The sequence below is a fragment of the Condylura cristata genome, unplaced genomic scaffold (genome assembly GCF_000260355.1).
Source record: "Condylura cristata isolate star-nosed mole 26May11 unplaced genomic scaffold, ConCri1.0 scaffold00015, whole genome shotgun sequence".
NCBI lineage: Eukaryota > Metazoa > Chordata > Mammalia > Eulipotyphla > Talpidae > Condylura > Condylura cristata.
This window is the reverse complement of record NW_004567116.1, coordinates 35,151,042-35,177,214: the sequence shown is the minus strand read 5'-3', so window position 1 is coordinate 35,177,214 and position 26,173 is coordinate 35,151,042. Positions and strand designations below refer to the sequence as shown.

The following is a 26,173-nucleotide window of genomic DNA, read 5'->3' as shown; positions in this document are numbered from 1 at the left end:
AGCGGGTGGGCCAGGAGAGGTCTGGCTCGCCATGTGGTCTCCTCCGGGGCAGGTGGCAGGCGGGAATCGAACTCATGCGGAAGTGGCTTCAGATTTTCAGTGCTGCGCTTTAACCCGCTGCGCCACCAGGGAGGGCCATGAATTGTGGGCTTTTTATTTTATTTTGATTCCCAGGGCTCCTTCCCCTTTTCCTTGAAATCTTTCACCCCTGGCTCACTGTCACTCTCTATAACACATGGTATTCATCTTGGTTATTTTAATTTCCACATAGAAATGAAAATGTTCCAATATGCGATATTCTCAGAATTCATTGATTCACCACTTTTCCAATGATCTCAGGCATTTATTCCCATGGTCATATCCCAAATACTACCATTACCCATAATTTACATCCTGTTGTCCAAATTCCAAATTCACTGAATCCCAAGCAAAATAAAAGGTTGCCGTTTTAAGGCACTAAGTTTTGAGGTGCCTTGTTATGCAGCCACCAATAACTGAAACATTGAGAGAATTAAATTCCCATTTATCTCATCTAAGTAGGAATTTTTTACATTATCAACAAAAAGTTGTCTACTTGAAACTTTACCTTTTATGCTATGCAGTGAGAGGGAGAATATAGGACCAGAAAAAGTCTAAAGAAAAAAGTACTTAGTACATACAAAAACATAATAAAAAATAATATATCAATCAGGGTTCTTATTTTCAAGCAACAGAACTTGAATCGGGTGAACAGCGGCAGAGAACGAATTTGATGAGGACATCACCGCCATTTAGCACTAGATGGCGCAGTTTACACTAGTGTATGTAACACACACACTTTAGCACAGGCTTTGCTGCTGCTGCTGCCGTTGCTGATTTTACTGATTTACGGAGCCTGGAATTCGTGATGTTGCTTCCTTTGCTAGTAACAGAAAAAGAACTTATTGATAAAAATTACCTTAGTCAGGTAAACAAAATTAACATGTCATATAAGTACCCTTAAAATGATATGTTTCCTAATATGTACCCTTAAAATGATGGGATGAAATAGCACGTATTTCTGTGATCAGAAATCCTCCTTCAAAGCCATCATCTCAGTCTAATCATGAGAAAAACATCGGTAAAATTCTAATAGATGGGTTTTTTTTATGTGTATTTTTTTATTACAAAGTTTATTTTTACATCATTTTGCACATTTTTTTTCCATCTCGATTGTAATCCCCGCGGATTTCCCATCACCAAATCACCCCTGTGCCACCACCATAGTCCCGTGCATTTCCCTCCCTTCCCCCCCTCCCCCCATTTTTGATCCCATTCCCCACTCCACCCCCACAAAATGTCTCTGGTATATGGTTGTTCATTATTTTTGTTATTTTCTCGCCTGGTCCATTATACTCCTGCTATGAGTGACACCATCCGGTATTTTTCTTTCTCTTTCTGGCTTATCTCACTAAGCATGATCTTTTCCAGCTCCATCCAAGTTGCTGCAAAAGACATGTGTTTCTCTTTTTTGGTTGCTGAGTAATATTCCATTGTATATATGTACCACATCTTTCTAATCCAGTCATCTACTTTTGGGCATTTGGGCTGCTTCCATGTTTTTTAGATGGGTTTTTTAATGAAGTATATGCTTAGTACTCCTCAAAAAGGCCATCAAAAACAAGCCTGATAAATATCACAGCCCACAGAAACCTAAGGATACATGTAGTATCCTGAATAAAACCCTGGGTCAGAAAAAGAAAATCAGGTGGAAAAAAAAATCTAAGGAAATATGAATAAAGTGTGGACTCCAACAATAATAAGTTATCAATGTAATCTTCTGAATTGTAACAAATGCACAGTTATGTAACAATATCAATAAGAAAAAGCAGGAGGGGCTAGGAGACTGAGCATTAATTTCTCTGTAAAAATAAAACTACTCTAAAAAATAAAGTCTATTTTTGAAAAGAAATGAAACTAAATCTCCAGAATAACAACTACAAAAGAAGGAGCAGGGGTTGAGGACTTCAGGCTACTTCCTAGTCACAGGTGAAATGCTTTGTTCCAATGAAAATGCTACCAGGTGTCTTCGGTAGCAAGTGCTTCCATTCCCTTCATTCTTTCCATAGAGGATTCCTTAACATGGAAATACCTAACACTTGTCTAAGAGCACAGTACATACACAAAGACTTGAATGCCAGCTCCCAGCAATTGAGGAGCTCTCGCTAATTACTGAGGAGCTCTTGCTAATTACTGATCACTTTTAGAGGTATTTGAAGTTAGTGTTATGTTTCAATATCTCGAGTATTTTATATAACTTTTTTTAAAAAAGATTTATTTATTTGTGCATACAGAACTGGGTACAGGCCAGAGGCTCAGGGGTGGTGAGAGGCTTCACCAGAGACAGAGTGGGGAACAGAACAGGCAGATCGATGAAGTACACTGCTGAGGGGAGCAGCGGGTGGGTCAGGGGAGGTCTGCCACACCATGTGTTCACCTCCGAAGCAGGTGGGAATCGAACTCATGCCGAAGCAGCTTTAGATTCTCAGGGCTGTGCTTTAACCTGCTGCGCCACCAGGGAGGGCCCTATTTTATATAACTTTTAAGGAGAGTCCTAAGAGGGCTTGTAACTAAAGTCACATACAGCAATGTCTCCAAACACACGACAAAAGATATTCAAGTCAGAATGGAAAGCCCTCCTGGTCATAGCGTTATTATCCAGAACACAACTAATACAAAGTTGTGTTTACCCAGACACGATATTCAATGGCTTATTTGATAGTGCTATCACAAAATAGCTCAGATTCACCAAGCCAAAGCTGAACTCATGATCGATCCTCTGCAAAATCTTTTACCTGGACGCAAAACTGAATTAGTAACTCAGTGCAAAAACTGTGTTGAATCACATTACATGCAAGATGTTTTTGAAGTTGTTGTTTTTGTTTCAATGAACTTCGGGGGAGAGGCGGGACGGGTGGGACTGGTAAGAAAGGTTTCACGGGATGGGATGAGGAAAAAGAGGGAAAACCTAACTTGCTCTCTCCCCACCCACCATAAACGAGGCTGGAGCTCATCCATCCTGAGCAGCCTTACAGCGGCCAGCAAGTCGACGTGGTGGGCGGGACTTGGAGAAAGGGGCGGGGCTGGGGAAAGCCCCTGTGTTTGACCGGGGGACTCAGGCCGCAGGGGCTTCTGGGGGCGCCTTCCAAGATTGGTGCGCGTGCGCGGGAGTTTACCCTGGCTTCCCGTGGCATAGGTGAGACCCACAACCCACCGTTGAGTTTAGGGGCCAGGTGCGCTCTAGGCTGCTTAGTTCTGGCGTGATTACCGGCGACGGTACCCTCCGCCACCGAGGACGGCAACCCCGCGGCTCCTCTCGAAACTGATGCTGGGCGTGGCTGAGCGCGACCCTGTCTGGGAGCGGTGCTGGTGGGGACTACCCAGGTGAGTGGACTAGATGTAGACTAGGTGTCTACTAGAAACGCGCAGTTTTCCTGGGCGCCTTAGCAGTTCCTGGGATTCCCACACCGCGCTCTGCATTTGGGGGGTAGAGGGAGAGCGGGGAAGCTGGAGCGCGGCGAGAGCTCAGAGAGACCTGGGGTGCGGAACGTAGTACGTGAGAGGGCAGAGGGAAATAGGGTTAGGGGTGGGAAACGACGACTTAGGTCTAAATCCCGTTCATTTAGGAATTTAACTTCACTATTGTCCAATTGTAATCTTGTGCACAATGGGCAAACTGCACACGCTTAACCGGGTAATATTTGTAGTAGATCGGCTGGTTTGGGGATGACTGGTCTTAACCGCGCAAGGTATGACTGGACCAATCAACTGGAAAAGAAAATGGAGAAAAGTTCATTTAAATTAGCTTCCCTCCTCAGTCGTGCTTGGTCACGCCCCCACTTTAAAGCCTCCAGGCATCTTTTTTCTTTTAGACACTTTTTTTGCAAACTGCTTTTCTTTTTATCTGAGCTAATCTGGGAAGAATCCTTACTCTGCCTGTTTCCATTAAACAACCCTTTTCAGAGATACTTCCTTTCCCTCCACAATTAGCTCGTTTCTTGAAGCTGTAAAATTCTTCAAACTTAAGTCATCCGAGTTTTCCTAATGTGCCCCCATAGCCCTCCATTGGCCTCATCCTGAGGTCTCTCCAAACTCTTAGTACATGCTAGCCTATTGTCCTGAAGACCGTTCTCCTAACTCTGTATTATTTTTTACTGAGCAGTTTGTTCGTTTCTATCCTATTAATACTTAGTATATTTTGTTGTTGAATGTTTAACTCATGCCACTCTTGTTTGAGTATATAAATAAGGCATTGCCGTTGCTCTGTAGGTTTTGATATGCAATGGTTTTAATTGTTAGATATTTAACAATTGTACTTTATCTTTTTATTTAAAAATCATTTTTTAGACGCAGAATTTTGGCTTTCAAAGTAGCTGAGACTTTTGTTCGGGCTAACTTCTCGTTTGCATTTTGTAACAAATGTAGTCTGTATCACTCATTTTACTTTTTATTTATTGCAGATTTTTTTGTAGCATAGTAATTTGCAGTTTTTGCAGGTATTTTTTATAAGTGCTTGAATAGAAACTACATTCTGCCTGGATTTATAGAGAAGACCAAGCCTATTATATCCACTGTGTTACTTGGTTTTAGTTTCTGTCTTAAGGACTGAGAAAATTGTCATTTCTCTCCTTTCTGTTGTGTTACCGTTAATTCAATATTTTGTTTTCTGAGGGGTTTGCTATAAATATACTCAATATGTTACTTGGCTCATTTCATAACAGTTATATTTTCAAGTTGTACCCTTGGTCATCTCTCAGTTCCTATCCATACCCCTTCTTTAAAAAAAAAAAAAGATTTATTTATTTATTCGTACAGAACTGGGGTACAGGCCAGAGATGTGGAGGGTGACAGGATTCACCAGAGACAGAGTGGGGAGCAGAACAGGCAGATCGAGGAAGTACACTGCTGAGGGGAGCAGTGGGCGGATCAGGAGAGGTCTGCCTGCCTTGTGGATCTCCTCCTTCAGGGCAGGTGGGAATCGAACTCATGCGGAAGTGGCTTAAGCTTCTTAGTTCTGTGCTTTAGCCTGCTGAGCCACCAGGGAGGGCTTAGACATACCCCACTTCTTACCTATATAGAGAACCTGTGTAGTATTCTGCCCCATAACAAAGTTCTTCCCTAAATAAATTGAAAATAATCTGAGGGAAACTAAGGCTTTTGGTGTGGTTATTGTAAACCTTATCTCATTTATGTGGGTGACCCACAGTTTAACAGCCAGCTCCCCCATCCAACAAGATTAAAGTCTGCTAATACCCACATACACGTGACCTTTAGTAAGAGCTCACCTCAGGGTAGGTAGGTACCTGCTAGGAAGCCAATCTATTGTTATAGAAAAAGGTGAGATTTATATGATAATCTGTCAGAACCACTGGATTTTTAAATTAACATGTAATAATCAACCACTTAAATGTGAGCAAAAATAAAAAGGAGCAAAGCCAAATTAATAGAAACCCTGATGACAAAATAGAAGGGAATTTAGGAGGCAAAACAAAGTCATCAGAGAAACTTGAAGTGATCTTATAGCAACCAAACAAGTGCAGTTCTATGGGAAAAGAATCACCAGTGAACACGAAAGCGCTCTTAAGTTTAAAATATGACTGGGAGAAATATTTTCTTTTTAATTAACTGAACACCTACAAGATCAAATGAAACAAATCTAACTCAAAGAAAAAAATTAAATATTTCAACAGCTCTTAAAATGACTTCTGTGGAGTAAATCTGGGAATAGAGAGGAGATAGTAGGGTGGAAGACTGGTTTTTTAGCATGTAAGTTCTCACGTGCTAATGGATTGTTTTTCCTTTTACCATATAGAGTGATTAGCTTTTATTTGAAAAAAGTGCCATGATTTTAATTTTTTCATGATAAAATTTTGTTCATTACCTTTGCATTTTGGGAAATACTTTTAGATTTTTTCTATCATATCATTGCTTCCTTGTGGTATACCCCCTACCTTCTGCTGTTTACCTACTTCCAGTTAATATTTTAAGTCTGCTCATTCATTTTTATATTTACCCTTACTTTATTCTGTTTTACCAAATGACTGACTCCCAATTCTACTTTGTAATACTACAGTGTATCCTTTTGAATCAGACAAGTGTCCTCTAGCTTTATAATCGTGTTTTTTATTTTAGAACAATTTAGGTTTATAGTAAAATTGAGAAGCTGGTACAGAGTCCTGTACCCATTTTCCCTACTAGTAACAAATTATGGTACAGATGTTACAATTAATGAAAGGATAGTGAAAAATTAATACCCTAACTGTACTCATATGTTGGTTTTTCCCTAATGATTTTTTCCTGACCCTTAATCTCACCCAGAAAGTCACATGACATTGTGTAGTCATATCCCCTTAGGTTCTTCTTGGCTACAGTAATTTCTCAGACTTGCTTCTAATGAAGGATGCTGGTCAAGTACTTGATTGGGAGCCCATCCATTCAAATTTATCTGATTTTTAACTCCCACGATAAGATAGGGATTATGGGCTTTGGGGAGGAAGATCGCAGAGATAAAATGCTCTTTCCACTACATGATCTCAAGGGTGCTGTCAGTGTGACTTAGCACTATTGATGTAACCTTGATCACCTGGCTGAGGTAGTGTTTGTCAGGATTCGCCACTACAAACTTACTCTTTCTCCTTTCCCATGGAATATTCTTTGGAAAGAAATCACTATGTACTCAAGGGGCAGAGGGTTATACTTAGAGGATTATGTACATAAGTGATTTTAAATTTTTCTGCTTGGAGGATTTGTCTGTTCTTCCCTACTTGTTGATTCAGTCACACATAAATATAACTTGTGAGTATTTATAGTTTGGATTATAATCTATTATTTATTCTGTTGCTTATATTGTTTCAACTTTGGCCATTGGATGCTCTTGCACTTGGCTCCTGTATGCCTTTGACATACTTCAATAAGTGAGTTTTTTTTTTGTTTGTTTTTCAGCAAGTCTTTATATTCTGATATTATTAACATTACCTAATTTATCAGCAGTTTACTAATACCTATTCATTTACTCATTTTTTTTTAGCTTCTCAAATACCTGAGCTGTAACTTGGCTGACTCATCACACTGTGTGTATATAATACATAAATGCTTAACTCAAGCCTGAGAATTATTGGAATCCTGATAATACAAATTTGAACTAAATTTGAACAAATCTTCCTCTGGGAGTTCTCCAGAGGAAGATGCAACCTTTGAGTAAACTGATGGCTATCTCAAAATCTCAAAACCTGACTCCTTCTGAACAAAGTGATATTCTGAGAACAGATATGTTTTGGCAGCAGGAAACCATCCCAGTCATGGAGACATGTGATTCTGAGACCTGGCGTCAAAAATTTAGACATTTCCAGTACTTGGAAGAATCTGGGCCTCATGAATCCCTGAGCCAACTTTGGGAGCTCTGTCTTCAGTGGCTGAGACCAGAGATTAATACAAAGGAGCAGATTCTAGAACTGTTGGTACTAGAACAGTTCCTGACAATTCTTCCTGAAGAGGCCAGAGTTTGGGTGAATTTACAACATCCAAAGAACAGCAGAGAAGTGGCTACCCTCTTGGAGGATGTGATTGAAATGCTTAAAGACAAAGGTGGGTATATAGAAAACAGAGTAATTAACCCTTCGCATATAAAGAACAATTATCCTTTCCTGAGGCTAGAAGGTGTCAAGGGCCAGACCATAAAGGTCTTTACTGTATTAGGAAGCCTGGACTTCAGTCCATAAGCAATAGCAACAGAATGGGATCGCACAGTTGAGTGTAATGATTTGATTTGTCTTTAAGAAATATGTTGGTTTCAGGGGTGAACAGCTGTGACCCACAGGCCATATATATTTGGAAATAAACCTGTAACTGGAACATGGCCATTTGTTTACATTTTTGTCTACAGACAAAACCAGAATTGATTAGTCATAACAAAAACTATATTCATTGTAAAGCCTAAAATATTAACTGTGGATCTTTAAAGAAAAAAATTATCACCTTTTTACGTGAGCTCTGAAAACAGGAAAATGAGGTGGCGGACAGTTGTAGTATAGTAGATTCGGTGTTAGAGGACGGGGATTGGGAAAATAGAGCACTTTGAATCTAAAGGATTTATTTGCATATTAGATGTGAGTGGGATAAGTGTTAATGTAAATGCACACTTTCTGGCTTCCACTAATGGAGAATAACCAGATTTTGATGGATTTTGTGGCATGTTAACTTTGAGATCTGTGTGGAACATCTATAATGAATAAAAAAAATACATAGCTAACAGTACGATTTTAGTGTTCAGAAAGACAAAATTTGGAAACTTATAGATATGAGCAGAGGTATAAAGTTGCAGATATTAACAGAGGTCTAAAAATACCTCTTCAGAAAGCATCAGTATTTAAGAGCTGGTATAGATCTAAATATCAATTAGCAGAAACCCAGAGGATAAAGGAACATGTTAAACTGTACCAAGAAAATGCCTTTAGTAAAATAAATCTAAACTGTGGGAATCTATAGACAATCACTTTTCTATTGTAGCTATAACACATTGTTGCAGACTTGGTGGCATAAAGCAATTTGAATGTACCATGTCACATAGGCCTTTTGATCAGTCCAACATGGAACGCATTATGGGACTCTATTCCTTTCTCATGACTCCCTTCCCCCATCCTCAAAGCTGGCAGCTCATTAAATCTTGGCGAGCCAAGTTCTGTGCATCTTTCACTGACTGTCTCTCATTGATAGCTGAGAGAGGTTCTCCACTCTTTAGGATCGGAGAGTAGACTGGTGCTACCAAAATAATCTAGAATTATTTCTTATCAATGTCCTTTAATTTTAATATTTTTGAGTCCCTTTTTTCCATACAGTCTTAGGGCATGGACATATCTGGGGAGCATGGTTATTATTCTGGCACATGGTTCAAAAAATAAGTATGAGGGAGACTATGATAATGATTACATTTTTTGAAAAGCTTAATTGTAGGAAATGGGAAGGTTTTAAGACTGCAAAATGCAAAAGACTCAGTTTTTTTGTTTTTGTTTTTTTTTTAAACACCTAGTGGCTCTTTGAAGAACTCACTCAAAGGGCTTGCCTTTATTTTACCTAATTCTGACTTTTCTGAGGACTGAGGTAGCAGCTATCTGGGAGGCATTTGTCAAAAACATTTAATGGACTCGGACATTGAATAAACAATTGAGGCAACCATAAAAATAGAAAAGATTGGGGGAAAGACCAGAGTGAAGTGCTTTAGGGAAAGGGATTTAAAAAGCTGCTGCATATCCTAGCATTCTAGAAGGCTGGGCACATGTTCAGAATGACATAACTGAGTAGGCCCTGCCATACCTCGGCTGTACCTCAGACTCTGCAATCAGGAAGTAAAGACTAAGGTATGACTGAGTGTTGAAGGCATGCAACCCACTTTCATAGACTTAAGAAATGGTGCTTGTTCCAAACAGTTAAGGGATTATCTGTGAAGTCACTAGCTGATCACTAAGCTTAGGGAAAAGATTTAAGTAGATACAACATACAACAGAGAATATAGACCTTATAGATCAGTTTTAAAAATTCACCAAGTAAAGAACTGCAACAAATCAGGTCCAAAATATGTGAACCAAAATCAACAAAATGAAGGGAAAAACAGATCAAGAATAATAGTTGGAGACTTTAACACCCTCCTTTTTGTGCCCAATACTGCTGATTTCTACTTATTTTCTTCCATAGCCCTCTTCTCTCATACAATAGTTCTCAATTCCTGGTACAGCTTTTTTTTTTTTTTTAAGATTTCAATTTTTTTATGCATACAAAAATGGGGTACAGGCTAAAGTGCAGGGGGTGAGAGGATTCACTGCTGAGGGGAGCAGTGAGCAAGACAGGAGAGGTCTTCTGTGCCATGTGGATCACTTCCGGAGTGTGGAACTTGCACTGAAGTGGCCATGGCTTGGCTTAGCTTCACAGTGCAGTGTTCCAACCTGCTGTGCCACCAGGGAGGGCCCCCTACTACAGCTTTTTAAAAATGAAAGATTTGAACCCACCTTGGATATTCTGATTGCTGGTAGGGACTGATATTTTTTCAAAGTTTTAAAGATGATTCCTATGAATAGCATGTTAAATTTCTCCAGAGAAAAACTTGTCTCATAACCATTTTCCATCTTCAGGTATGCCCTGCAAGGATTCTTTCCTGCTCCAGAAGGGGTGCATTAAAGAAGAGGAAATGGAAGCTGACTCACCGGTAGGCAAATTGCAGGTGAATCAGGAAATCACTCTACTGTCTTTTTTTGGGTCTTTGCACTGTGACTAAATAATTTATCTGCGGGCATGAGACATTTTCTCCCACAGGATAGTGAAATCTGTTTTAGTTGGTGATATATTCTTTGGAGAGTATTTTATCTTTGTATATTCTCTATACTTTGACTCTGTCATGATTATTGGTAATAATTGAAGCTACAGAAATCGCACCTACCCAAAGAATGCTCAGGATTAAAAGTGAAGGAAACAAAGGGCAGGATCCTGAGCAATGTCACTTTATAGGCAGGAGCAGAAGAAACTTCAAAGCATGCAAAAATAAGGAGCCAACAGAATGGATGAAAATATGATGCCACTGAAAGTAAAGGGCGAGGATATTTGAAGGAGAAATCTTTTTAAGTTTCAATTAAACAGCTTGGGTAGTATATTCCCTTATCATGGAAATACCAAATGCATGGAAATAGAACCCAGGTTGCAGAGAGAGAAGGAAAGAGGGAAAAGGTAAGGAAAAAGGCAAAATTAACATAGTGCTAATTCATGAAGACTGACTCTGACGGTAGAGGAAGGGAAGAAGATGTATTTGCTTATATTTTTATTGAGGTAATACTGGACAAGACAGGAGGAAATTTATTCATTAGTGAATTTTCACACAGAGCCTAGCATGCCCAGATGCTATCCTAAAGATTGGGCATATGGTGATAAATTTATACAAAATTCATACCTGTTCAGGTTATATCTAGCTGAAGTAGACATGTAAATACAAAACAAGATCGTTGTAGATAGTAATCATTATTACAAAGAAAGAAAAAATGCAGTCCAGACAGATTGGCTATGTTTGGATAATCAGGAAAGGCCTATTTGACAAGATGATATTGGGCTGTGAGACCAGAATGATAAGGTGTGAACAGGCTGTGTTTCTCAGAGAAAAATGCCCTGCCTCTTCTGCTAGCAGAGCCCACAGCAAGAACACAAATCAATGCCTCAGATCTCTCTTAAACTATTTCTGTTCTGAACTTTTTAAAAATTGTATTGTAGTTTTTTGTTCCACAGTTATCCCAACTATCTTTTTCTCCTCACAAAGTATGTGCTAATTTAGAATAAGGACTGTACATCATTTTCCTTTTGCAATCCTCACAGAGTACCAAGTTGACACACCCGTAAAATAACTTGACCTTCGTCACTTAAAATCCCAGATGTTGTCTGTCAGTTTGTTGTATATTCAAATCATCCATTCTGTCCTTTCCAAATCCATTTCTCTCTGGTATTATTTTGGGGAGTGACCCCTGTGATTGAAAAGGAACTTGATGTTTTAGGAACCTGTGACATTCAAAGATGTGGTTGTGGAGTTCAGCAAGGAAGAGTGGAAGCAACTGGACCCCGCTGTGAGGAATCTGTATGGGGAAGTGATGCTGGAAAACTATAGGAACCTGAGTTCATTGCACAAAGGTGGCATCTCTACGTGGTTACCTAACCTGGTTTTGGGTACTCTCTTCACCTACTAAAAAACAATAATTATAGTGCCGTTAAAGTGACGAAGGACATTTGGATTGGACTTACGTTTCCTAGTATCCTTCGGGCACAGTAGCAGATTTTCCTGCTCTATCTGGCTGAAGTTCGTTCAGATGCAGAGTTAGAAATACAGAGGTCTGAGGTTCTACCTGTATCTTTCAGAATCTCTTAGACTGTTGCATTGTTGGGATGGAATTTTTGTCCCTATAAAAATATCTGGAATGTCATGCTTGTTTATTAACTGTTTTTTTCTTTCTCCTCAGAAACAGAGCATCAACCTTCCAACTTGGAAAATATGATCTCCAACTTGGAAAATAAGAAAATAGAATGGATGGAGCGAGAAATCCCAAGAACAACTAATTTTGGTAAGAACCAGGCAGATAAGAGGTCTTTGTAAGAAGCTCTTGTTTCTTAAACATACTTTGTACAACCCAACTTTGAGATGATAGCTGAGAAGTGATAGCAAAACCACTTAAACTTTGAAGAAAAAAGTCATCGTTTTTTGTTCAAATTCCTTTTCTTGTATAACAGATAAAATAATGCTGTGGGTTAGTCACTCAGACACTTGGCTTAAAGTTTCCTTATTTGACGTTATTTCCTTTTCTGTTGCAAAGTTAATGATATCAGTAGTATCCTTCATATTACTGTGAGGGTTAAATGAGTTGAATGCTTATTAAGTGCTGTATAAACAAATACTAGACCACCTGACATTAAATCATACCTTTTTTTTTTTAAGGAAAATGAGTGATTTCAGTCATCTTCCATTTCATTCTTTTACCTACTTAACTTTTTCCATAATGTCCTACTGTCATCACAGCTTCTTTGTTCTTGTTAACATTTCATTTTTGAAAGATTAAAATTATTATTGCTCTTATAAATTTTAGTAAGTATAGAACAGAATGAAGAGGAATATAACTTACCTTACCACCTTACTACCTAGTGTTGTACAATATTAACATTTTAGTTTTCTTCATTTTCCTTATTATGTTGTGTCTCTAGCTTGTGAAGATTGCCTTTTTCCAAAAGTAGGTTCATCAGGAAGAAGTCACTATATATTCTGCTCTTCTCAAAGAAATGGAATATAATGATCAATTACCTATTTAACTAGAATATAGTGAAAAACATGGTTCTAATTCACATGTGCCATCCCATCATAGACATGTATCATAGTGCATCTAACCCTTCACACTGACTGACATGTAGGCTCTTGCCAGTTTTTATTTTTTAAGATTTATTTATTTTTCATACAGAACTGGGGTACAGGCCAAAGATGCGGAGGGTGAGAGAATTCACCAGGGATAGAGTGGGGAGCAGAACAGGCAGATCAACGAAATACACTGCTGAAGGGAGCAGTGGGCTGGTCAGGAGAGGTCTGCCATGCCATGTGGATCTCCTCCGGGGCAGGTGGGGATCGAACTCATGCGGAAATGGCTTAAGCTTCTTTTGCAGTGCATTAACCCGCTACGCCCCCAGGGAGGGCCCGGCTCTTGGCCAGTTTTATAGGCATATCTGATGATTTCCATAGTATACCTTTTAAGAAAATGAACTTCAACCATACATATATTTAACTGTCTTTTTTACCAATGCTAAGTTTACAGAAAGTTTATACCATGTCATACTCTTACTAATAATGAAAGCATTGTTATATTTTGGTTTACTATTATCTTAGCAAATGATAGGTATCATTTACCTGAAATCTTTATTAAATGGGCAAATTACTCTGTATCTTCCTGTTTTAGACAAATTCTTCCTCTCAATTATCCTTTGGATCCCATTTCTATTTTACTTCTTTCACTTACATTTTATTTTCTCTATGTCTGCTTATATTCTTACTAGCTTTCAAAGTTTCTAGGTCATTACTGAAATGCCCCTTCACTTATTTTATTTCTTACCTCTTCCTTATAACCAAGCTTCCACCTTGTTAAACACAGACACTCTGTCAAGACACCCATTTCATTATGGCATCAAGCTTGAAGTACATGATCTTATCATCTATATAAAGTTCAGGTTTGGAAGTGGTTCTTTTGTAAAGGCCTGTGAATTAAGGGAACACATTATCTTCCCACACTTTATGTACTCATGAAAGGCAGAGAGGGGAAAAGTACAGTTGATACATCCATTTGTTCCGAGGCACCATCCTGGAAAATTCTGATACTCTCTATTCTGTATTACTTAGTATGGTACTCTGTATGATCATTTCAGCTAGAAATTAGACTAATTCAGACTGAATTGATATATGTCTTGCAGAGTTGCATGTATCAGTGGGGATGCTTTGAGGATTATTTCATAACATAAAATAATATTACCTAAGCGCAGATTAGATGTGAGAGGTAGATAACAACTGTTACTCCTGACCTCTTCATGGACTCAGGACATTGAGGGAGGGGATTCTTTTCACATGGAAGATGATATCCTACTCTCTCACTTTTTGAGTTGGAAGAGAGTAGGAGTCAAGTGGGATTGTCCTGAAAACTGGTAAAAACAAGGGTTGATGCTGTATGTGAAACTACAAAGCTGAAGCTGTAATTCAGCTACTGATAAAGCACAGGGGGTAAACTCATTAGAAAGCCCTAAAGTTAAGTGGGAAAGAACAAAGGGAAAGTTAATTAAACTAAATTTTAAAAGTCTAAAATTTGCAGTATGCTCAGTGTATATATACAAAAATTAAGTGAAAATGAAATTTTGATATGGGAAGTAGGAATTTATTAAATGAAACAAACTGAAGACAAGTGAAAGAAGAGAATACATACTTAATCAGAACAGGTAAAGTTTTTGAGTTCTTGGACATAGAAAAATAATCATAGTACTATTAGAATCAGGAGTGATTTTTGAACCCAGAAAAAGTATGATTTCCTTGCTACGGTATATTATGGTTCTATCTACCTTTGTTAAATAAGGGAATAACTACAGTTGTATGGGAAGTAGGGCACTATGATTATAAGATTGCTTTTAGAATGATGCCTATAAATGTAGATATGCTTCTAAAGATATGATTAAATTGGTAATTTAGAAGGGTCATTTATCATTGATGAACAGCTTGGTTAAAGGAAACAAAATGCTAAATAAAGGAATATTAAGTGTAATCTTCATATCATGTCATGAACTTGATATGTCACCCCAACCCACTTCATATACTGATCTTGTTCCCATGCTTTAAGTATTCTCCATAGTATTCTTAAGTAGCTTTCCTCATAATTCATGATCTCCTAATGCCCCTTTTATCCATTTATTTCTTCTCTAGTTCTTTTCTAACCTCACCTCTTTCTTGAGTTCTGTATTTAAGACTCATAAAATCTGTATGTACCCTTTCTTATATGGTTTGATTTCCCTTTCTTAACTAATCAGTTACCCTTCTTCTGGTTTGTGTTTCTTTTTAGCCAGAGAGACTATTTCAGAAAAACAAGATTCATTTCCAAAGCTGAGAGTTTCTGGAGAAGAATCATCTTATCGAATCATTATGACAAAGCTGAGCAAAGGGGAACACCTTTCTTTAGCAGCTTGGAAGAGTGATGATTGGTTATGTAGGAACCAGAAAACCTGGGATATAGATTTGCCAGAAGGAGCTTTTATACATAAGACAAACTGCACTAAAGAAGGAAACTTTAAATGTGTTAAAAATAAGGAAAGCTTTGATGTTAAGGCAGTTAACTCAGTTTTTGATACTCAAGAGGAGATTTCTCTAAGAAAGGAGTCTCCACAGTGTGATAAGTTTAAAGTTCATATCAAATTTAATTTAGATTCAATAGGTAAGAAACATTCAGATGATAATGAATATGCAAATGCCTTGAGCTTGAGTACAGATCAGCAACACCCAAAAAGTCACACCACAATGAATTCCTATGTATGTTTTCAGTGTGGGAAAGCCTTCAGCCGAGGTTCGTCCCTTGTTCGACATCAGATCATTCACACAGGAGAGAAACCCTATAAATGCAGTGATTGTGGGAGATTCTTCAACCGACGTACAAATCTTACTAAACATCAAAATATTCATTCTGAGGCAAATGCTTACACAGGCAATAAAAGTGAAAAAATGTTCAGTAAGTATGAAGACATTAATAACAATTCAAAACTGTGTTCTAGAAATAAACCCTATGAATGTAGTAACTGTGGGAAATCATTCAACCGGAGCTCCTCCCTCATTCGGCATCAAATGATTCATACTGGAGAGAAACCATTCAAGTGTAAGGAATGTGAGAAAGCCTTCAACAGGAAATCAAATCTTATGAAACACCAAAAACTTCATACTCAAGAAGTCCTGTAACAATCAGAAATGCAGGATTACCTTCAGCAATGCAGAAGTTGTTCAACATCCATGAATGTATATTGAAGGAAATTCTAAAACAAAAACACTTATTATTCTTTAATTGATATGACGATGTGAATATTGGAGAGAAATCTGATGCTTGATGCTGGATCAAAATCTGTTTTGAGGGAGCATTTCCAGGTTCCCAAATGAACCCAGAAGGGTTTGGAGTTAAGCATTTGTTTTTGCTTATTAATATTCTGATATTATCTTCACCGGACACACTGATGGAGAGTAGGGAGCCAGACAATACCTAGGGAGTTGATGTTTAATGAAACGTGAAATGTCTAGTCCTTACAAAGTTATGAGAAAGCAGTGTCTCCGTATTATCAGAGGACACTTCTAAGGACTGAATTCTGAATTAATGGCAATTACTCAACCCCCAAAAATACACTTGGCTGTCCTTGTGTTGAGTGGGGACTGGAATAGAAGAGAGGTCTCAGCTGTAATGGGCGGTGGATGTGCTGTTGGTATATAAATATGCTTGAAAATGTATTTTAGGAGCGAGGCTGAAGAGACAGTCTTAGATCAGTTAGACTTCCCTAAATACTTAGCAAGTCAATTAATTATTCTATAACATGCAATGGAACTGCTGTAAGCTACTTCAGAATCCCAAAGGGTTCTTGAGTCAAGCTTATGTTGATTTGCCCAAAAGTTTGGATGAAGGTTTTTGTTAAGAATTCATGTACTATTCAAAAGCAAAAAAGGGATACTGGAGTGAACCCTTATCATGAGTTAATAAATGTGGAAAATTCTGTGTGCATGTGTTCATCTTTTACATCACAATACAAGTTGGACTAGGAAAAATTGCACCAGTAATTTTGTGGAGATTCACATAAATGTATGGCAGTTTTTAGAGGACCCTAAACAAAAACAAAATTCTAATAAATTCTTGAGGTATATTTTAGTTATTCATCAAAGCAATTACTGACATGTTTAATATAATGGATTTTAACATTCTCATTTTCTCTAGTATTTCACTTTTTAAATATTTTGAGTGGTTAAAATATAAAAGGACTTTTTCTCAACAGCTATTCTGGTCTAACAAATTCATTTTTCTTCTTACAAATCTCTTAGCTTTTCAAAAATAAATGATCTATACAGTTATCTTCTAAATTACCTAATTGAAACATATGTTGCTTTAAATAATACCTCTTTGGAGTATATTGAAACTTTAGTTTCATCCAGTTTAGTACCTTTCAGCCAGTTAACATCCCCATCTTTTTCTATAAATCTATATAATGTTTGAATTTTACCAGGCATTCAAGGGCAGATAACCTAAGGTGAAACAAGAAGAGTAGAAATTAGCTAGCTTGTGTGTGATGGAGATTAGGGAGATGATAAAGAAGAAGAAAAAAAAAAGTGTAAAGCTGTGGAGGGTTGAGGGCATGGCATGTTCAGGAATTATAAATTGTAGATTAGAATACAGCATTGAAAAAGAAAATCAGGAATACATAATAGCTATACTAGAGAGAGGCTCCCAAAGATTAGACCATAAAAATATTGTTAGCCACCTTATATGTTTGGAATTCATCCTAAGTATGAAGGGCAGACGAAAATTCCCATTACCTTCACATTCTTAGTGCTTTGAAAATGCTTAGTTAAATCAGAAAAGGGAAATTAGTGGGAAGTGACAATCATTTGGTGGTGATATGGTAGCTGATATTGACAATTTGTTAGATTTAATAAACAATTACCAAGGTCTTGTAACTCAGCACAGGTTATCTCCACAGAGAGCACTTACCTTTTTCCATGAGGACTGTTAGGATCTAAGTGTCATTGTGGGTCTGGAGCCAATGATGTGGTAGGGGTGGTTAATGAAAAGACAGGACTGACAACGTTGTGCCATAGAGTTATCTCACATGTTTGAGAGGAATCTCTGCCCCACTATGGAGCCCACAAAAGACAAACACTGGGACTCTCAGCTTTTACAATGAACACATTTTTTGGTAGAATATATCTGCTGTAATACCTGAACATCAAGGTATGCATTTTTTCATATAGGTACTACTGATCAGGTTAAGCCGTGGCTAATTACATCATTGCCTCATCTCAACCTCTGATGCTCCGAGGAATTAACTTTCCACCATATGGGCTTCCACCACAGGTATTTACCACCTTATTTCTAAATAATTGCTTACCGTTTGTGTTTGTGTATCAGAACTGGGGTGTGGACCAGAGGTGCAGGGCGTCAGAGGACTCAACCAGAGTGGGGAGCAGAACAGGTCAAAATACATTGTTGAGGGTTATCAGCAGGTGAGACAAGAGGTTGCTGCGCCGCCTTATTTGGGTCACCTCCCTGGCCAGGTATGGATCTCAGGCCATAGTGGTGACAGCACTGAGACTTAACCCCTAGGTCACCAGGGAGGCTCTACACTGTTATTTCTTGATTGGCAATTTTTATTACTACCTTCAGGTTTTCTACTAATGAGAGATGGGGATTTGGTACTATAAACTGTGCCTTATACTCTTTTTATCCTATCAATATGTGTAACATCTCAGTTTTTTTAAAAAAATTCAGTGTTTATATTTTTATGTTAGTGGTCTAGAAAAAGACTTGTTAGAATAGGTTTTAGTGAGTAGAATTCATAAATCCAAAAGCTATCATGCTTGTTAAAAAAAAAGCCAATCCAAATTTAATTCCTTAATAATAAGGATAAGGAAATGTAATTGTAGTACACACGCTTGATAATGTAGAGATAATTAGGTGTTATGAAACAGACACAATGGAATATGTAGCCATAATATTTAAGAAAATTTGTAAAATTATTTTTATTTTTATGAAAATAAAATATAAAAAATACAGAAAAGTATGGAAAACGATAACCACAATCCATCCTATCACAGAAACCCATTCACATTTTATATATATCCAATTTTATATGTGCTCAATATTTTCCCCATATCTAAATATATATAAAGACTCTTACCTATATACAGTTCCGTATCTTATATTTATCATTTAACACCACAAGTATATTCTTACAAAAGACTGTATAACATTCCATCCTATAACTGCATCACAATGTATTTGACTTCCCCATTTTGGAGGTAGGGCAGCATTAAGAAAACTGCAATATCAAACATTTATTTTTGTGTATTCTGTTATCTTAGAATACTTGGTACAAACCAACCAATTTCTGGAGAAAACTATTTGGAGATCAGCCCATCGTTACAATGTTATACACCAATCACCTCATCTCTGATCCCATGAAGGAATCAGAGCAAACATTTGATTAAAAACCAACCATGTAAATAGTGTCTAGTAGATTGTTGTTTACCCTGGTCTCAGGCTTGTCCAGAGACTGTAATAGAAATAGCCAATTTTCTCCCCCAGCTCAGAAATCTGAACAGAGACTGAGAAGGAAGTTATGTTAATGGTAGGCTAAGGATTTGAAAAAAATAAAAGTATTCACAGATTTGACAATTTTAAATGTGCACAGTTAGTAGACAGGAAGGTCATTCAGCAAGAAAAGGACAGCCAAAGAGAAAGTGTCGCCTCAGTATGTAGGGGTGTTTACAGCAAGTTCCCATATTGAGGTTTCTGCCTTTGGGGGTGGGGGTGGAGAAAGAAATTAAAACATGAGATAACTAAGTTCTTGGTTCTAGAGATCTTTGATTTGTAAATACAATTTCCCTAATTTTGTATATTTTCAAAGGATAGATGCCTAGATATAAAATCACTGTAAGAAGATATCAATTTTAAGGCTCATGATTGATCAAATAAGTTTCAAAAAGTCTGAGTGTACCATCAACATAGTATACAAGTATCTGGCACTCTATACTCTCACTGACAATAGCTATTATTTTTGTTAATAAAAGTGGTATTTCATAGCTCTGATCTGTTGATGTCCACTGCCAATTTTTTTTTTAACCAGGTGTCTATCTTGTTGATTCTATGAAAGTTCAACTCATTATCATGGCAAGTATTTCTCCTATTCCAAACCCTTAAGCCTGTATGTATGTAAATTAGCTTCTTCCCACTTTGATCCACATTCTCTAACTTTCAGACAACAGAATGCCTAGATAAATTTGAAATGCACAACAAATTTTAAGTTCCATGCAATATTTGAGGCTCTTTATTATTAACAAATATAGCTTATCTGTAGTTAAACTTAACTGGCTGCTCTATACTTCATCAGATAACTTATTCTCCCATCTCTCTCTCTATATATATATATTTATGTGTGTGTGTGTATATATATATATATAAAATCTTTATTATTTAGCATTTGTATATTGTTTTCTTGTACAACTATTTAAATTTTTTTTTGTTTAATAAACAATTTACTTCTCTGCCTACTTAACTGCCTTTTGTGTTCTTCACCAGTCAGTCCTTTTATGACATGGCTTCCACATTTTAAATTCTCTTTTAAGAAAGGCACATGTATATGCTTTGTTTCTTTATCTACCTTGTTACTTGCACAGATAGAAGATAATTTACTCATGAGATTTTTTAATCTCAAAATTGTGAATGTGTTGCTCCTTTGTTTTTTAACACTCAGGTTGCAGAGGCCTTTATCCATTCTTTTAGATCCTGTAGATAACCAGAATTTTTCTTTCTGCATGCTTTCAGTTGTTCTTTTCCCCTATACTGTTACTAGGCATGGTTTTTATACTGGGTTTGTTGAAAATCTACTTTTAGCTTAGGAAAAACCTTAATTTTTCTGATCACTGATTCTATTCCAAGTATTTTTTCTTTATAAATTACCATTCTCTGTACCTTATGTATTTATATTGTTTCCATCACATTACCCTTATATGGTTTTAAGGTCACCTGAAGTTTATTTGTTATAGTATTTGATAGTCTGCATTACCAATTATGCTCCTGTCTTTGATATTGAATTTAAAATTTTCTTAGCATCCCTCTTCATTACATCATCTTTTTTTTTTTTTTTTTTTTTACATTAGAGACTACTTATAGACTTCTAGTCTAGTTCTATTTATTTCAAGCTTTCTGTTATGTTACTTGTGGACACCATTTAGAAAAAATACTTCTTCAGGAAACATAGCTAATTTTCAGAGGCATAGATATACGTTTTTACAATGATATTCTTTTCTTTGGTATCACAAATCCCTCTTATTTTCCTAAACAAATATTTTTAGCTTATTTTCCTAGCAAGAGATATCTAAACTTATTTATATTCCAGTAGTTAAGATTTGTTTATTCCTGTTGATTCTACTCCATTTTTATAAATGCCAAATTCTCTTTACATAATTATCTTGTGAGTATACTTTTGCATATGGCTTTGAGTTTCAATTTTGTTTCTAGCAGATAGGGCTTTATTGTCACTCTATTTTACAGCAATTTTTAAATCAATTTCTGTTCAGATTTCTAATTATAAACAAATGGAGCATTTTTAGTTTCTACCATTTACCCTTACTAACTTTTGTCCACATCTTTCACATCTTATGTAGGAAAAGTAGATCTTGTACTTGTTACTTGATGTCTGAATCCTTGAACAAATGTGGAAAAATGGGTGAGTGCATAATGGTCACCTCAAAGTGCTGTACTCCTGCAACAAAAGGATGGTCCCTGAGTTTTCTGGCTGAGAGAGAGCATTTCTGAGATATTCTATCTGGGATACATGGCCATTCAATATTTTCTTATCTTTTATCACAAGTAACTGAATGCTACTAGTTAAAAAGGATAATTCTCCAACATTTGAGCAAGTAATTTGTTTACAAGTTTGAGTTACAAGTCTTGTTTCCTTTTTTTCTTTGGCTTCCTAGAGACTTTATAGGAGAGTCAAGATGTTTCAGTTACCCAATTTCAATTCCAATCAAAATTTGAAGTCAATAACAGTAAAAAGTTAAAACCTATAGCATGATTTCATGCACACACACACAAACTAGGTTGAAACAGAGTTCTCTCCTTAAATGTTGTATAAATTTTAGAGTGATGTTATTTTAGTAGAAAAAGAAAATACATTTTAATTTTAAATATATTGGAATCATAAGGATCTCTTCTTGAAGTACATGATTCTTAGTAGAAATGTTGCTTGGGGTTACTTAGGCTATGAATCGAATTTCTTCCCAGAAGCATTTACTGGAATTCTTATGATTAAGATTAATAAAACAATTAACTAAATAAACAGAATTATAAGGTTTCTCTTCTATGACTATTATGAAGATGTGAATTCTTATCAAATCCCTTATAATACTCATGGCATTTATGAGTTTCCTCTCCTGAGTGGACTCGTTGATGAATTCGAAGAGCTGAACTATGACTGAAACCCTTACCACACTTCACACACCTATAAGGCTTCTCTCCTGTATGGACCCTCTGATGAATGTGAAGATTAGAGCTGTGACTAAATCCTTTTCCACAGTCATCACATTTATAGGGTTTTTCTCCTGTATGAACTCTCTGGTGAATGAGAAGATGTGAACGCTGACTGAATCCCTTACCACACTGTTCACATTTGTAGGGTTTCTCTCCAGTATGTACTCTTTCATGAGTGTGAAGCTTTGAACTCTTGCTGAAGCCTTTCCCACATTCATGGCAAGTATAGGGTTTCTCTCCTGTATGGACCCTCTGATGAATGCGAAGATCTGAACTGTGACTGAAGTCCTTTCCACAGTCATCACATTTATAAGGCTTCTCTCCTGTATGCACTCGCTGATGAATTTGAAGATTTGAGCGCTGGGTAAAGCCCTTACCACAGTCATTACATTTGTAAGACTTCTCTCCTGTATGAACTAAATGATGAATTCGAAGATTTGAACTCTGACTGAAGCCCTTACCACACAAATCACACTTATATGGTTTCTCTCCTGTGTGGACTCTCTGGTGAACATGAAGTACTGAACTCCGACTAAAACTCTTACCACACTGATCACACTTGAAAGGTTTCTCGCCTATGTGAAGTCTCTGGTGAATATGAAGTAAAGAATTTCTGCTGGGTTTTTTATCACGCTCAAATTTATAGAGTTTCTCTTTTGTATGGACTCCTTGATGAGTGTGAAGATTTGAAATCTGACTAAAGCTCTTACCACACATGTTACATATAAAAGGTATTTCTGCTGTGTGAGCTCTCTGATAAAAGTGAGCCCCTAAGTTCTGACTAAAATTACCACCAATTTCACATTCATATAACTTCTTATCTATGTGGATTCTTGGTTGTCTATATAGGTCTAATCTCTGAGAGAAGAATGTTGTGCTGGAGCATTGATAAAACTTTTCTCCAAGTTCATTTGTTTTGTGGAGAAGACACTGTGAATTCCAATAGTAAGTTTCTTTATATTTACTACATCCACAGTTTTTCTCTTCCATAGAGTGTTTCAGTAGATCATTTTGATGTATCTCTCCAGTGTACTCTGGAAGAGCTTCCTCTTTGGGGACATAGGAATACTGAACTATGGGCTTCTTTTCTTTTTCTATGGAGAGATTTTTCCTGGCTATATTAAAATGGTATCTGCTTCCTTGAAAACTATGTAAATCATCTACATAGATTTCTCTACCACAGTCTTCTGTATGTTTTTTTTCTAAAGATGGCTGAGGTGAAAGCTTTGTATATTTTAAGTTCCTGGGATTTTTGCCTTCAAAACTCATTTCATAGTTTCCATACTCTGGCACTTGCGTTGAGAGTAATAACCATTCTTCACAATGGGAAAGTTCTTGCTGCTTTAGGTTTTTGAAATCTCCTAGACTGACTTCCATATAGTTTTGATTCTTATATGTCTGACTGTCAGCATTCCTCCAAGCTTGCCAGTAGGAAAGAGTTTCATGTTCCAGATATCCAAATCCTTTTTGGGTTAGGTAGCTCTCTTTCCAGTTTTCTAGAAGAATAAGCAGATAAACCAGTGGTGAGATGCAGTTAATTAAAAATGTCCAAGGAGCTCAATCATACTATAGGAATATATGTTTGGGAATGGGAAAGAAGGGTTATGACTTTGGCTATTCCATATTTAGATGAAATTCATTTGCTTTTTCATTCATGTATGTATTCTTTCACACACTTATTCATTCATTTCACAAACATATCTACTTACCAGGCACTGTTAGAAATAGTTTTGTGGAAATAGTTTTAAAGATGGACTTAATTGGATTTTTCTATTTGAAGCATTTTTTTTACTTATTTATTCGTACAGAATTGGGGTACAGGCCAGAGATGCGGAGGGTGAGAGTATTCACCAGAGACAGAGTGGGGAGCAGAACAGGCAGATGGACGAAGTACACTGCTGAGGGGAGCAGTAGGAGGGTCAGGAGAGGTCTGCCTCGCCATGTGGATCTCCTCCAGGGCAGGCGGGAATCGAACTCATGCGGAAGTGGCTTAAGCTTCTTTGTGCTGTGTTTTAACCCACTGCACCACCAGGGAGGGCCCTATTTGAAGCATTATTATAAAAATAATGTTTTGGTTTTTTTTTTTGGTCTATACTAATTTGGTTGACTCTGGGAAAAAAATGGCTGAAATGACTTTTTACTTGATCAACATTTTTGGGTGTTCCCCTTCCACACTAATTCTGTGTTTGCTTATACAATTTGATTTGGTCACTGGGAGAGCAGCAAAATTGGTACCGTTAGAAACTAGAAAGGAAAGTGTGTGTTCTTGCCTTCTCTTTTTGTGGTTTTGAAAATTCTGTGACCACCATTATGGAAAGGAGCCTGGCTGGCCTGACATGCCTGAAGAGGGACATATGGTTAACACAGCTCCACTATCCCTACTGATACTGATCAATTGCCAGAGGTGTGAGAGTCAAGTAGTCAATTTCTTCTTAGACTGTCCTGCCCTAATCAAGCTGCTCTGTGACAATGAGCCCATCTAAATAATTAGAATTTTGAAAAATAATAAAGTTTGTCTTAAGTCGCTAAGTTTTGGGTAATTACACAGTAAAGCTAATTTATACAAGTAATGTTTAGAGTGATCAAATTTAGGACCACACCAAATCGATTATGTGAGGCTATCTGTGTTTGAAGTGTAATCCTGATAACAAGAGTAACCACAAACACCTATGACATGCCTACTGTCTTACAAGATATTTTTGTTTTTCTTCTATTTTCTATATGACTTAACACATACTTTTGAGAATGTTTTTTCCACCTCACCATAACACCTAGATAAAAGAACCAAAATATTTAACAAAATTGGTTCCAGAAGAAACTAAATCTGTTCCCCAGCAGCTGGCATAGCTTTACCTACTGACATGACATTTGTGTAGTTCTCCCACATCACTTCTCTGTAGAGCTTCCTTTGAGAAGAATCCAGGAATTTCCACTCTTCCCAAGTAAAAATGACAGTCACATCTTCAAATGTTACAGCCATCTGGTCAAAAATCAGACTTTCCAGGAGAAGAAATCTAAGTGAGAGGATAGACAAAGGAAAAAAACAAAACAAAAACAAAACACCGCAAGATAGTTAGCAGGTAACATAAATGGCAAGCCAAACAGAAAAAGAAAGCACTTTAGTGATAAACAAAAGAGACACAATGGCTAGTTGTCAAATGGGTACATAAACTGAACACCATCACAAGAAACATTTATATAGCATTTGTCTGCTAACCACTGGTCTCTATAAGTATTTCAGATATATTTCAAGTGATTCTCATAACAATCCTTTTTTGTAGATACTGTTATTACCCCTTTAATTATTGGTAAAATTGTTTAGAAAGGGCCTTTATATCAAGACTGCAGATGTTGATCTGAAGATCATGGATCTAGAAGCAAACGTAGTTAGAACCTAGTTCTCCATACTTCATATGAGACCCATTTGCCAGCTCTAACGTTGCTTAATGTTCCTTATTTATTGCTTGATGAGCTGACACTTTAGACATTTCTGTTTAATGAAATGGGGAATTAGACCTCATCATTCTCATACAGTACTATCACTAATTTTTAGTCAAACGAATAGGCAATGCTTACATAACTTTGAATAAGATTGTATCATTTGTTTAGGAGAATGATCAGGTTTATTTATTTTATAACAGTTTATTTTTACATCATTTTGTACATTTTTTCCCCCATCTCAATTGTAATCCCCGCGGGTTTCCCATCACCATGTCACCCGTGTGCTATCACCATAATCCCGTGCATTTTCCTTCCCCCGTCCCCCGTTTTTGATCCCATTCCCCACTCCACCCCCGCAAAATGTCTCTGGTATATGGTTGTTCATTTTGTTATTTTCTCGCCTGGTC

General features: G+C 37.1%; 2 protein-coding genes across 3 annotated transcripts in view; one reads left to right on the top strand and one right to left on the bottom strand.

Moving 5' to 3' along the window:
• Window positions 1-7,202: 7,202 nt before the first annotated feature.
• On the top strand, window positions 7,203-16,775 carry ZNF215 (zinc finger protein 215). The gene is made up of 5 exons (XM_012725744.1): window positions 7,203-7,602; window positions 10,140-10,228; window positions 11,541-11,673; window positions 12,006-12,101; window positions 15,114-16,775. Exons 1-5 carry the CDS (start codon window positions 7,203-7,205, stop codon window positions 15,995-15,997), a joined length of 1,602 nt encoding a protein of 533 aa, XP_012581198.1. The 3' UTR covers window positions 15,998-16,775.
• A 4,147-nt stretch (window positions 16,776-20,922) lies between these two features.
• ZNF214 (zinc finger protein 214) overlaps window positions 20,923-26,173 on the bottom strand; it is a 13,265-nt gene continuing 8,014 nt past the window's right edge. For both annotated transcript variants that reach the window (XM_004683621.2, XM_012725743.1), the window contains exons 3-4: window positions 25,179-25,339; window positions 20,923-23,821 (exon numbers count right to left, since the gene is read on the bottom strand). In XM_004683621.2, coding sequence (XP_004683678.1) covers window positions 22,140-23,821; window positions 25,179-25,305 — 1,809 coding nt within the window. In that variant the 5' untranslated portion in view covers window positions 25,306-25,339 and the 3' untranslated portion in view covers window positions 20,923-22,139. The remainder of the gene's footprint in view (window positions 23,822-25,178; window positions 25,340-26,173) is intronic.